The sequence below is a fragment of the Phyllostomus hastatus genome, unplaced genomic scaffold (assembly GCF_019186645.2).
Source record: "Phyllostomus hastatus isolate PE091 unplaced genomic scaffold, TTU_PhHast_1.1 phas_scaffold_442, whole genome shotgun sequence".
NCBI classification, from domain to species: Eukaryota; Metazoa; Chordata; class Mammalia; order Chiroptera; family Phyllostomidae; genus Phyllostomus; species Phyllostomus hastatus.
This window is the reverse complement of record NW_025334030.1, coordinates 5,377,641-5,390,865: the sequence shown is the minus strand read 5'-3', so window position 1 is coordinate 5,390,865 and position 13,225 is coordinate 5,377,641. Positions and strand designations below refer to the sequence as shown.

The 13,225-nt window shown below is 47.2% G+C and overlaps 1 protein-coding gene across 1 annotated transcript in view; it reads right to left on the bottom strand.

Moving 5' to 3' along the window:
* The window catches only part of PDPK1 (3-phosphoinositide dependent protein kinase 1), a 79,600-nt gene that overhangs the window by 13,909 nt on the left and 52,466 nt on the right, over positions 1-13,225 (bottom strand). The window contains exons 8-11 of the mRNA XM_045820631.1: positions 8,104-8,172; positions 7,772-7,868; positions 6,540-6,713; positions 2,931-3,148 (exon numbers count right to left, since the gene is read on the bottom strand). Of these exons, the coding sequence (XP_045676587.1) occupies positions 2,931-3,148; positions 6,540-6,713; positions 7,772-7,868; positions 8,104-8,172 (558 nt within the window). The remainder of the gene's footprint in view (positions 1-2,930; positions 3,149-6,539; positions 6,714-7,771; positions 7,869-8,103; positions 8,173-13,225) is intronic.

Below are 13,225 nucleotides of genomic sequence, written 5' to 3'. Positions count from 1 at the left end.
CTCATTAAAATCTAAAGTAACAGCTGCAGATAACATTTAGAAAGGTTTTTGGAAATTTTTAATATTATTGTAAAACAAGTCAACAAAGTATACTTACTTCTTGTTGTATTTCATGTTAGTCACAATGAAAACTCTAGGATTTTAAAGAAATGATTTACTGAATGATATAAAGTTACAGTAATCAGAGCAGGTATAACTGAAGACAGCTACTATGAGCCTAGTAGCAATACCAAGAACTTAATACTCTCTAAAAACGCAGTTGAAATTTATGACAGACTTAAGCAAGACAGGAATGGGTAGGGCCTGTGGGAGGAGCTCTCTCACACCTTTTGTCGGTTGCCCAAGGCCCTAAAGGAAGGAACTCGGGGCTACAGCAGAGCTCTAAGGTTAGAGCGGTCCCCGCCCTCGCCCCCATACCCTCTGTACAGAACTGCCCGGTTCTGGCCAGCGGCTCTCCAGGTCTGCATGTGTCAGACTGCAGTCCTTCTCTTGACCCCCTCCCAACCCCGTGAACCCCCTGTGCAGACAGAGTGCCTAGCTGACTTTCTGTTTAGGGTAGACAGCAAATTATTTATACCATAAACCTACTTCTTTACAAGATTCAAAAAACAAAACAAAACAAAACAAAAAACAAAAAAACAAGAAAACAAATTCCTTAGCCATCAACACAAAAATGTCATCCCTACAGTGTGTAGCCTCTGAAAAACTCCTCTACTTATATTCATAGAGAGTAAAAGGGAAAAAAGCAAATATCATTTTAATAGTATTCAGAGTTATTCTTATGGTCTGTGGGCCACACACTGAGAACCACTGTTCTAAAGAACAAAGTGCTTGACAGATTTCCCACTGGCCAAATGAGTGATGCCTCAAGCTCTCTGCAATTCATCAGCCTCCAACAGGCCCTGAACCACAAGGAAAGGGAGACAGCCCAGAACAAAAAGAGGAGGCAAGAGGCTGCACATTGCGACCTGCCATCAGTTGCTCCTGCAACTCAGCCCAAAGTGTAGGCTGAAGGGCCTGTGCCATGAGGGGCCTCTTGAAAACACCCAGGGCAAAGGCAAGTGGGCTTCTGAGGAGTCCCCCACATGCCTGCACCTGCACTTCTCCAGTGCTGTGCTCCCGGCCACACCCTTAGGAAGGACTAAGCAGTTGTCCTAGGAAGCTCCTGCTGACCCATGCACAGACCTACCTGGAGTGCGTGGCCCACCAGTGCTTAAACTATTTTGGTCACAGCCTCTCCCCTCCTTCTCAGTACATATTAATACTCCTAGTAATACCACTTTAGGAAATACAGATTCCTGAGAAGTGCAGAGTAGTTCAGCTGGCAACCATCAATACTCGTATTTTCTAGACACGGTAATTTCTAATGGCACACACCCTACCTTCCTTCACCCATGTGCTGCTTTCCCCCTGCAACTCTCCTCCCCTTGCTTTCCACGTGACTGCTCTGAAGTCACACACACCCTCTCTCATGCTGAGCCAATCCCTCAAACCCTGCCCTGCCTCTCCTTCCAGTTCTAGCAGCCTACCACTCCACCATGACTTCCTGGAAGACACTCCCACGACCTCTGGCCTCGAGCTCCTCTCTGCCCATGCGGAAGGTGAAACCACAAAAATTCATGAGGAAAATGTCAGGGTGGAGAAGCTCTTTTCAATATCACCAAATGGAAAACAAAATAAAAACACAAACAGGTTTGCTTTGTAAGAATTTTCAACTTCCATACAAAAACATACACAAACAGATCAAAGAGATTAACTGAAGAAAAATGTTTGCAAAATAGATGGCAGAGAAATATTCTTGTCAAAGGCTCTTAAAAGTCAATTTTTAAAAAATACAACACAACCCTGCCTGGTCTGGCTCAGTGGATTGAACACCAGCCTGAGAACCAAAGGGTCGGTGGTTCGATTCTGAGTCAGGGCACATGCCTGGGTTGCGGGCCAGGTCCCCAGCAGGGGGCACATGAGAGGCGACCACATGTTGATGTTTCTCTTCCTCTCTTTCTCCCACTCTTTCTGTCTAAAAATAAATAAATAAAACCTTTAAAAAATAAAATAAAATAAATGCAACACTTACAAGAGGAAAAACAGTCAAAGGAACACAAAGCACCCTGAAAAATAAATACAAGTAGCCAACGAATCTAGGAAATGTTCGCCTTGATAAGAATATAAATGTGCCCTGACTGGCATAGCTCAGTGGATTGAGCGCGGGCTGCGAACCAAAGTGTCCCAGGTTCGATTCCCAGTCAGGGCGCATGCCTGGGTTGCAGGCCATGACCCCCAGCAACCGCACATTGATGTTTCTCTCTCTCTCTCCTTCTCCCTCCTTTCCCTCTCTAAAAATAAATAAATAAAATCTTAAAAAAAAAAAAGAATATAAACGCAAATTCACATGGACCTGTTTTTAGAGGTCAAAATGCTCAAGGGCAGGCACAGCCACTGGGGAAGCAGGGCTCTGAAGCGCCACAGTGCAAAGCACTGCCTTCTTAAATGCACACACCTTCACTCCACCTGCCACCCCAGGACTCCGCCTTAAAAGAAATACTCAGACAAGTGAGAAAAGCTATGTGCAAAGGATAACTTACAACAGCAAAGACTCTGGAACACCCCAAACATCTTACCATGGGGCCATGGTTATTTAAATCATGTTGAATTCATGTCCAAACAGATGCCAGCATGCCTGGCCTGCTGAATCCCAAGAGCCAGGGCCTGGGCAGTCCCAAACACACTCACTCCTGGCCCAATGCCTCTGAATACTGACTTCTAGTTGCACCCTTTGCCTCACCACAGTGTTAGTGGTAGTTGTGGGAGGCCTGAGGTGGTACAGAGCCTCACAGGCAGAGGTGATGAAAGCTATTTATCACGTCTCACATTCCCATGTATTCCACTCTGCATTTCTAAAGGAAGCACTGATTTTGCCTATAAATTCTTACCAAGGGTTTCCACTGGCCTGCTTCTCCAATAATAGCTTCTTTTCATCTTCAGAAAACTGTAAGTCCAGTTCAAAAGAATTAGTGTCCAGGTCATGGATATACTGCTCGATGTTGCTGCCTGCTCTCTGTGGCAGACCCGTGTCTAAAGCAGACAGGGAGTGGGAGGAGGATGATGATGACACCTGCATGCAGCCAAACTGGCTCAGGAGATTGTCGTACTGCACAGAGAAGAGGCAAAAGTGGGAACAGTGCTTTAATTTTCCTAGGGTTCAAAGATGCAGACACACTCTGACCTACCCTGTACCAGCAAGCTCACAGTCTAAAGGCCCAAAGCCCAGGTGGGAGATAAGCCTTGAAGCCCCAGCCCAGCTCTGCTTCTCCCGGTATGTGGGCAGCTTTGGTCTCTCCTCCACTGGATGGCTGGCCACTGATCCAAGGGCTGGATCCTGCCTGGCCTGGGTCCCCCTCCTGAGGGGAACATCTGAAGATGCTTGCCCCAGAGAGTGGCTAACCCTCAATCTCCATCTCTAGGAAGGGAAGACTTCTGTGAGCCCCCGTGCAGCCCCACCTAGAGGGGTCAGGATGCCTTCTGGGAAGAGGAGGACTGGGCATCTCGTGCCCTGTAGGACTCACCCTGCCTGATGCAGAGGCTCAGTGGCAAGACCCTGGGAGCTCAGAGCCCTCCTCCTTTGACCCCGTGGTCCCATGTCTCTGAGTCTGTGGCTGTAACTACATATCCTGACTTGACTGTGTTCAATTTTTTAAAAAAACACTCCTTTTAATCTCAGCAAATATTAATTAAGCTTGATATAGACAAAGTTGCCTGCTATTCCAGAGAGAGCTGCAAACCACTGGGGACACAGAAGATGGAATGACTCACAAATGTGCCAAATGGGCAGGGCCTGTGCACCTGCACACTCCCGGGCTGCTGGGTGGGCCAGAGAGCCCAGCACAGACCTGGACAGAAGTGGTCCCCTGGACAGCCCGCGCCCCCCCATGGCTGTCAAAGAGGAAAAGTAAAGACGCTACCAGGAACAGTGACGATGAGAGAGCAGTGTGTCCTTCCAAGCCCCCTGTGCCCACCTTCTCCATGTGTGCCCACGTAGCCTGCTCCCACGTGCACACACAGCTCCCTCAGCCCTGCCTCACTCACTGGTTCCCAGGTGGGAGCGACCCCAGGACACTCCTGTGACCCCTCCATCTAAGGCTTGGCACATTCTCCACTTCCTGTCCGAAAACTCCCTGACCAAGGCCACCTCTGGGTGGCGTCTTGCAGTTTACAAAGGCTTCTCCAAGTCTCTCTGGGTGTCTCAATGAGACTTGCGAAGCCAGTGAGACGACTGTTATCATCATCCCCATTTCTGAAATGGGGAAATGAAGCTCAGAACTGGCCCGAGGTCATAATCCAACAGCCAATGTCGAATTCAGAGCTAGTCCTCTGCGTCTTTCTAATGCAGTGACTGCCTCGCTCCCATGGCAGAACCGCTGGATGACCACCATTGACCGCTGCGTGCTGAGTGAGTCCTGCCTTGGGCTCTCCATTGTACTGTTTCCCAAGGAAAGCTCCAGATGCTCTACCTCTGCACTCTACTCTCCTCGCCATCGGCAGCACCTAGTACAGACCAGCAGCACAAAACCCCAAGCCCAGAAAGGACACATGACAAGGGACGACACCGGGCTGAAGTGGAGGTGCTCCCCAACGCAGAGTAAGGAAACACCTGACTGCGCCGAACACTGAACCTACCCCCGGCAGGGCCACACCCGGCCCGGCTGCTTGGGAGCCCAGACACAAGCACCACTGTCAGTCACCAGCACGGGGTTAGGAGCACAGACGAGAATAGCGCGCCTGCTCTCTTCATTCCGTGAATTAAGACAATTTCTGTTCCTCGCATTCAGAGGGAAATCCCCTTCCTGATGAAAAGGACACTGGGCTCTCTTGGAGATGAGACTGTCCCCTCTATGACATAATGCCAACCCCTGCAGGAAGGGAATGAGTGTTTCCTCGAGCAGGTTTCCTTTGTAGTTGATGCCTTTCCAGGCCAGTCTTTTTCAAGGCTCGCAAAACCATCCAAATGTGAAGTGTGGTATAGGGGAATCAGCCTGAACATCTTCCAAGGCTTTCAAACCAGAAAGCTTTCAGAGCTTGGAGTGAGCCATCTAGCGAGAGTAAGCTGCTCACACGCAGAGCCAGTTTTAGATGGCAACACTTGAGTCCTGAGAAGCCAGAGCTCTCACCATGGTGAAGGCAACGGGACAGCAGACAGTGGGCTTGAAAAAGACACTCAAGTGTGTGTGTACCCACATACACACAAACACACACACACACTCACACACATGCTACCTGAAGCCAAGCTCCCCAGGCACTGAGATCTGAGACAAGTGGGGCCCAGTCAGCTCTGTCCAAGCTCAATGAGCAAACTGCACTGCTTCCTGGGGACATTTTTGCCCAAGGAACCGGAAACAATGACATGCTCCTGCTGGCTGTGACTTAGGAACGACAACTGCGGGGGAGCTGGGGCTGAGCCCTCTGCAGCTTGTGCCGCACATGAAGGCTGCAGAGCGCTATGGCCACTGCAGTGCAGAAGCAGACCAGGCTCCCTTCAAGTCTGGGCACAAAGGATATTTCGGGACAGGCCAAGGGGGATGTGTTGCTTACAACAGTAGGCAGTAGATACAAGGAGCTCTTGCCCTCCGAGAGATGATACCGGTAATAATTTTAACTCTTAGATACAGCCTAGAATTCCCATTTCAACTAAAGTTACACGCTACACACCACTGGTTGCAATAAGCACAATGACAGGTCTCAAACCAGAAAAACGGACCATCGACGATAACAACACCTGAAGATGGGCGGTGGGTGCACTGCAGCCCGTGGGGCTCCTCTGTCCACTCCCATCTGCTTCACATCATCCATAAGAAAAATTGAGGAACAAAGGGGACTCAGACCCTACTTCTCAGATCAAGCTGGGGACTACACCTTCCCATACACACCCAGGTGCTGCACCCCTGGGCTTCTACCAGGCACTAAAAGCTGACACTGACCAGTGTCCAATCTCAATGCTATGCCCCCAGAAGTTCCAAGCAGCAGCATCCCAGGCTTCTCTTGGAAAGATCAGAAGCATTCCAGAATGTCTTTAGACACACGATTATAATAGTACCAGCCAAGAGCATAAGACAGATGCCACCAGGAGACTCGGTACCCAGGAGCCCAGAAGGGAAAAGTGGAGGAAAGAGGATGCTGCTCCCACTAGCTCTAGACTCCCCCACCCAACGCCCGGCTCTGGTCCGATCCCTATAGGTAAAAATTAACTAGAAGAAATGAGATAAAGGGACTCAACTACCCCAGGGCTGGGTGATCTACACTCAGGGCAGAAGTGTAGACAAAAGGCTCCTGGGGTCAATCCTGGTGAGAGACTCAAGCTTGGGCTGCAAACTGTTCAAATACCACCAGATCTATGCCGGCTTGCCCTTGAGACCTTCATCCCATGAATCAAAGTCCTGGAGCCCATGGCACAAACTTCCTGTGCACAGAGGAAGCACTTTCACAAAGCATGGCAAGCAGAATGCAACTCTGTCTGGGTTATCCCCGACATACACGAGCCAGCTTACATTTCCATAGCAGTCTTCGTCATCTTCTGACATGGCTGGTAAGTAAGCTGTGAGTTTTGGAGGTGTCTGATGATGCAGATTCTCCCATGTGATGGACTCAAAGAATGAGTGAGCCTTCAGAGGGCTGTACCCTTCCATTTCTTCACAGCCTAATCGCTTCGTGGCATCTAAAACCTTAAAGGAAAGTCGAGACAAGTCAGTGTCAGGGGTAAAGAGTAATCCTGATAAAAGCTCTTTTTGAGTAGTTCTTTCCCGTTCCCAGTCTCTTCTAGAATTAGAAAGAGCCCACAGCCCATCCCACCCAGTCCCGCCTTGGGCCAGGGACAGAACGAGTCACTCTCAAGGAGTCCTTTCACTTCTCTTGAGTTTCTGCTCCGTTTCCTCTCACAGATAAAAAGGAATCACAACCTCAAAATTTAATAAATAGCAGCAAGTATTATTTTAAAATATAGAGTTGAAAATTCTAAAACAAGAAAAAATGAACTTCCTGGCTTTAATAACAAAGACAACAAAGAATTTATCTGGACGGTGATATATTGCAACCAGGGAACACAGAGCTGTGTCTCCCACCAGCACTTGATCTCACGGCCCCATAACTATCTCCCCCCAGGATCCAGCTGCATCTTCCCACTCCCCTATCCAGAGAAGATCAAGTGCACTCTGCCACTGAGGGGACAGACGCAAAGAGGCAGACTACAGCGTTCTCCCACTGCTGAGGCAGGACTGACCCTGCTTCCCCAAGATTATGTTAAGGAACACTCTAGAGCCAAAGTACCCCACAGGTAGGGACAGTGCAATTTCTAGAACCTAAGACACAACTTTTCTGGGTAAATCTGTTTACCTTTGCTATATTACCTGGATTGATCTTGAAAATCTCATGTACTCTAGAGTTGGTATCCACAGATATCACTAAGCAGGACTTACAGTCATCTGCTACTGCAATGCACCACCTGCTCCAGCATCAGGTAACGAAATGCTATACACGTTGATGAGCAAATGCAAAATGATACAGTAATTTCCTGTCTGATTAAGGTCAAGAATCAGGCATTTGCAACTGGAAAGGGCTTATGATGAGAAGAGATAAGAGATACAAATCTAACCTCTATCAATCCTAAAATAGCCTTTTATTATACACAGTTGCCTTCAAGAAAGCCTCTCTGACCACAGGTTCAGAGGGACTCCGGGTAGGGCTATTCAGATCATCTCACCAGAAGAAAATTCAAAATATTTACCAAAAGTTTTTCCACAAGGTCTCTTGCCTTAGGGAAGAATTTTTCAGGAAAGTCATACTCCAACTTTATGATCTTCTGAAATATAAGATATTCATTTCTGTAAAATAAGATAAACCATTATGCTGGGCAGGGTCACGCAAACCTCTCAGAACAGAGCTAGACCTTTTCTGGGACAGTGGCCTCCCTCTCTCCCCACAGAGCCGCTGTATTCATTAAAGACTTGTTGTAAAAGTCCTCCCACCGTGCCCCCCCACCCAGCTGCTCCAATGGGTAGAGGTGTGGGGGTGGGTAGAAGGTTGGGGCAGAAGGTTGGAGGGGGTGGTGTCTCTTACCCAGCTCGGAATGGTGGCAGTCCTGCCACAAGCTGGTATATTATACATCCAAGAGCCCAAAGGTCTGAACTTTAATGGAGGGAAAAAACAAAGAATGGCATTTGTAAAATTCAGTGACATGCACAGGCCTTCTCCATCCCCTCTATTCATACCACCCCATTTAAACCTCCAATTTATTGCTTTCCTGTAAAGAAAACCAGGTCAGTGTGAGCGTGGGAACCTGCTCCAGGCCATTCTTAAGGGGGAACCTGGGCCCACAGGATCCTGCCCACACCTTCTTTCAGTGCCAGGGGTTAGGGGAGCGCGTGGGGGGTGGGGGATGCTGAGAGATTCATAACTCACTCAGTGTTTATCCCTAGGACGCAGGCACAAGCTCACGTACACTAAGGAACCAAAGGAGACAATGTATACATTGGGCACTAAGTAATCCCTTCTTGGACTCCCAAACCCTGCCTCTTCTTTATTAACATTTTAATTATACGTTTCAAAAGAAACACACTGCAGTTCTAAATTTCCCTAAGTCATTTCCAGAACCAGCCGGCAGGAACCCTAGGGGTGAGGCGGCACTGTCCTCCTTGCCCTGGACGTCACGCCTCCTTCCCACCTGCACTCGTCCATGCTCTGTCCCCTCAGTGCCATCTCGGAGCTCACAGCTGACGTCTACTTTGCATGTTTGATTTCCTCCGTGGGTGTTGCATTCTATTCCCACCTCAGCCTGAGGAAAGCACCAAGCTGCTCCTTGCCCTGAACTGCCAGCTGCCACTCCCTGTCCGCCAGCCTGAAATGTAGGTAAGGCTCAGGGGTGGCTCGACAGAGTCAGTTTCTGAAAGAGGCCACAGCCTGGTATCTGGAAAATGAACTCAAAGGGTGTGGGTGAAGCCAACATGCCAGCTGCGGTGCCAGGATCTGCCTGGGGCAGATGAGGCTCTTGATGTGAGTTAGAAATGTAACAGGTCGGAAATTTGAGTCACAAAACACAGATGGAGTGAAGGACATTTGAAAAGTGAATCTACGTTTTACACAGCAACTAGTTTTTACACTTGATTTTCTGCATTGTTTAGTCTAATTAAAAAGAAGCTACACAAGAAAAACACCTACAGCAAAGCACTGACCCTTCTGTGTGGACGCAGCCAGAGAGGACGGGCAGAATTGTGGGGCAGCGCTGCCTCGGCTGCCTCTCAGGGTCGTCCCCAGGGAGGAGGAGCGCCAGCAAAGCCTGCTCTGGGGGTAACTTTTTACTTGTGAATTATTTGAATGTTTTACCATCAATGGGTATCTTATCATTTAAAATGTTTTTTTAACATAATAAAAGCTAAAGGAGGAGCCGGTATAACATTTCTAAAAACCAGTATGTACCAAAGACTTTTAAAATGTCCAGGTAGGCCACATCATTCTACTTGAAATTCATGAAATTCTTGAAATTCAACAGAGGAACTCAGGGCAGCCTGGAGGCAGCCCTGGCGCCCTCGGGAAGACAGCCCGTCCCTCCTGCTGGACAGGCAGCAGGGCTCCCCAGCCCCATGGCACAGAACAGGCGGTGCACAGCAGGCGTGCCAGACTGTGCCGCACAAACAAAAGCACTTCAACATCCAGTGACAAAGACTTTGATAAACAACAGTAAATCATATACTGGAACACCATGCAGCTGTTAAAGACGACTGTAAATAATTTTAGTGACATGGGGAAATGTTCGTTATATAATCACAAGTATTATATATTTAATAACTAGATAATATCCATTATATACTTAATAGTTATTAACCATTCAAAACTGAATATTCATTCAATATGACCCCAAGTTGCATAAACATTATATAAATATATATAAAATCCATAGAAAAAATATAACTGGGAAGATATACCAACTCATTATCTGCAACTTTAAGTAGGCTGGAGACTCTGAATGATTTTGTTTTTATTCTCTGTATTTTCTAAGAATTCTTTTCAACGAATATCTATCACCTTTAAAAATATATTTTATTGATTGTGCTGTTACAGTCGTCCCCATTTTCCCCTTGTGCCTCACCCACCACAAGACTCCCCACACCCTTTGGGCAATCCCTGCGTCACTGTTCATGTCCACGGGTCAGGCGTATAAGTCGTTTGGCTACTCTTTTTCTTATACCATACTTTACATCCCCATGGCTATTCTGTGACTATCTATTTGTACTTCTTTATCACCTCACCTCTTCTCCCATTCTCCCACACCCCCTCCCATCTGGTAACCATCAAAATGCTCTCCATATCCATGATTCTCTGCTCCACTTGTTTGCTTAGTTTTTTCCATTCAATTGTCGATAAGCATGTATTTATTGCCATTTTATTATTCATAGTTTTGAACTTCTTTTTCTTAAATAAAGTCCCTTTACCATTTCATATAATAATGGTTTGGTGCTGATAAATTCCTTTAATTTTTTCTTGTCTGGGAAGCTCTTTATCTGCCATTTGATTCTAAATGATAACTTGGCTGGGTAGAGCAATCTTCACTGCAGGTCCCTGCTTTTCATGGCTTTCACTATTTCTTGCCAGTCCCTTCTAGCCTGCAAAGATTCTTTTGAGAAAACTGATAGTCTTATGGGAACTCCCCTGTAGGTAACTAACTTTTTTCTTGTTGCTTTTAAGATTCTCTCTTTATCTTTAAATTTTGGCATTTTAATTATGATGTGTCTTGGAGGGGGCCTCTCTGCATCCATCTTATTTGGGAATCTCTGTGCTTCCTGAACTTGCATATTTATTTCCTTCATCAAATTAGGGAAGTTTTCTTTCATTATTTTTTTCAAATAGATTTCCAATTTCTCACCCTTTCTCTTCTCCTTCAGGCACCCCTATGATGTAAATGTTGGTACGTTTGTAGTTGTCCCAGAGGTTGCTTACACTGTCCTAGTTTTTTTGGATTCTTTTTTCTTCTTGTTGCTCTACTTGGTTTTAGTTTCCTTGTGTTCCAAATCATTGATTTGATTCTCAGCTCCATCCACTCTACTGCTGATTCCCTGTAAATTGTTCATTTCCTTTAGTTTATCCTTAATTTCTGCCTGGCACTTTTTTATGCTGTTGAAGTCCTCACTGAGTTCCTTGAGCATCCTTATAACCAAGCCTGCATAGATTGCCTATCTCCATTTCCTTTAGTTCTTTTTCTGGAGTTTTGATCTGTTCTTTCATTTGGGCCATGTTTCTTTGTCTCCTCATTTTGGCAGCCTCCCTGTGTTTGTTTTTATGTATCAGGTAGAGCTGCTCTGATTCCCTGTCTTGGTACTGTGACCTGTAGGGTCCAGTGGCACAGCCTCCTCTACCACCCAAACTGGATACTCGAAGTACACCCTCCATGTGGGCTGAGTACACCCTACTCTTTGGTTCACAGTCCATGCTCAATCCACTGAGCTACACCAGCCAGGGTCTTATAGTTGAGCCTTGACTGCTGTTGGCAGGTCTATTTGAGGTCCACTGGGTGCACAGGCTCTGGGGTTTCCTGGGAGGTGCAGGTCAGAGTCAACCACCACCTGTGTTTGGCCCAGGGCCACCCAATGTGGGCTAAAAAGCAATCTGCAGATGGCTGCTGCTACTTGTACTGGGCTTGGGGGTTCCCAGGGGCAGGGCCAAACTGTGATGCAAAAGCTGGTTGCTGCTAATCCTAGTCCTGGGGCTGCTAGTAGGAGGGTTGGGGGCAGCCTGTAAGCTGGGTGGGGTAGAACCTCAGGTAAATGCCAGAGTGAGGCAAACAGTGTAAACTAGGTTGATAGAGTCTCAGATATGACTCCCCCGTTCCTGTTCTGTGGCTCTGCTGAGGGAGGGCTCAGAAAAGACTCAATGGCCTCTGGGAATTGAGTGCTTTCTGCTTTTTTGTCTGGGACAGAGCTGTTCCCAGGTGTTGCTCTGATGCCAGACACTTCAGTTCCTCCCCATAAGCCACTGGTGCCTTTCAAGCTGCTACCCCAGTGGTGCTGGAGCTCAGAGGGAATGCGTCTGAGTCAATTTTACACAGTCCCTTTAAGAGGAACTGCCAGGAAGTCCAGTAGCTTTTTCTCTGACTTAAATCCCACTGGTTTTTACAGCCAGAGGTTATGGGGACTTATCTTTCTGCCACTGGAACCCTGGGCTGGGTGGCCCGGTGTGGGGCTGGAATCCTTCACTCCCGAGATATTCCTCCTTAATTTTTACCCACCACAAGTGGGTGCGGGTACCCATCTGTTCTGCGCCTCTGTGTCTCCTACTCCTCTGGATTGATGTGGTTTCCTTAGTTCCGTAGTTGTCAGACTTCCGTTTGACTCAGTCTCTTTAGTTCTGAGTGATTGTTGGTCTGTAATTTAGTTGTAATTTTGATGTGGTTGTGTAAGGAGGCGGGCTGTGTTTACCTATGCCTCTTTCTTAATCGGAAGTTCCTTGTATCATTTAAAAAATCATTTCAAAAATCTTAACTATTTTTGCATATCATGTGTTAAAAAATTTAAAAGCATAAAAAGGTATACATTGATATCTTCCTCACAACCCTGTTCCCTCACCATCACAGACAAGCACTGTTACCCATCCCTTGTAGACTTCTAGAGTTATAAATGCATGAACAAATGGATCTAGGTAGACATTCTCCCTCCCATTTTCACACAGAAAGTGGTCATTCTGTGTCTTCCTTATCTCATTCAGTGGAGCTTGGAGATCTTCTCCCATCAGTGCCAATGTGCTGCCTCATCTTACAAGTAAACCCCAAAATGAGGAAAAGCTAGTTCTTAGGCAGCAGTGACACATACATTGAGAATCTGGCCAATAGCACATACCATCCAGAGGAGGGTGTTTCAGCCTCGGCACTGTAGCCATCTGGGGCCAATCGTTCTCGAGGTGGGGACTTCTCTGCACTGCAGGATGGTGAATAGCACCCATGGCCTCCACCCACTGGATGCCAATCGCAGTCCTTCCCAACCCTCACCAAACTCACACCAATACTGTTCACACAAAGCCAAATGTCCCCTGGGAAGAACTGCCCCACCTAGGAAGCCCTGGCCTACAACAGCATCTGGCCCTCAGACAGAGCTCAAAATCAAAGAGCCTGGAGACCCAGTTGAATCTTTCAGAGCATCCTTCATCATGTTTCTGCCCTGCGGCTGCACTCCTTAAAAGAGTTGTTTAAAACCTG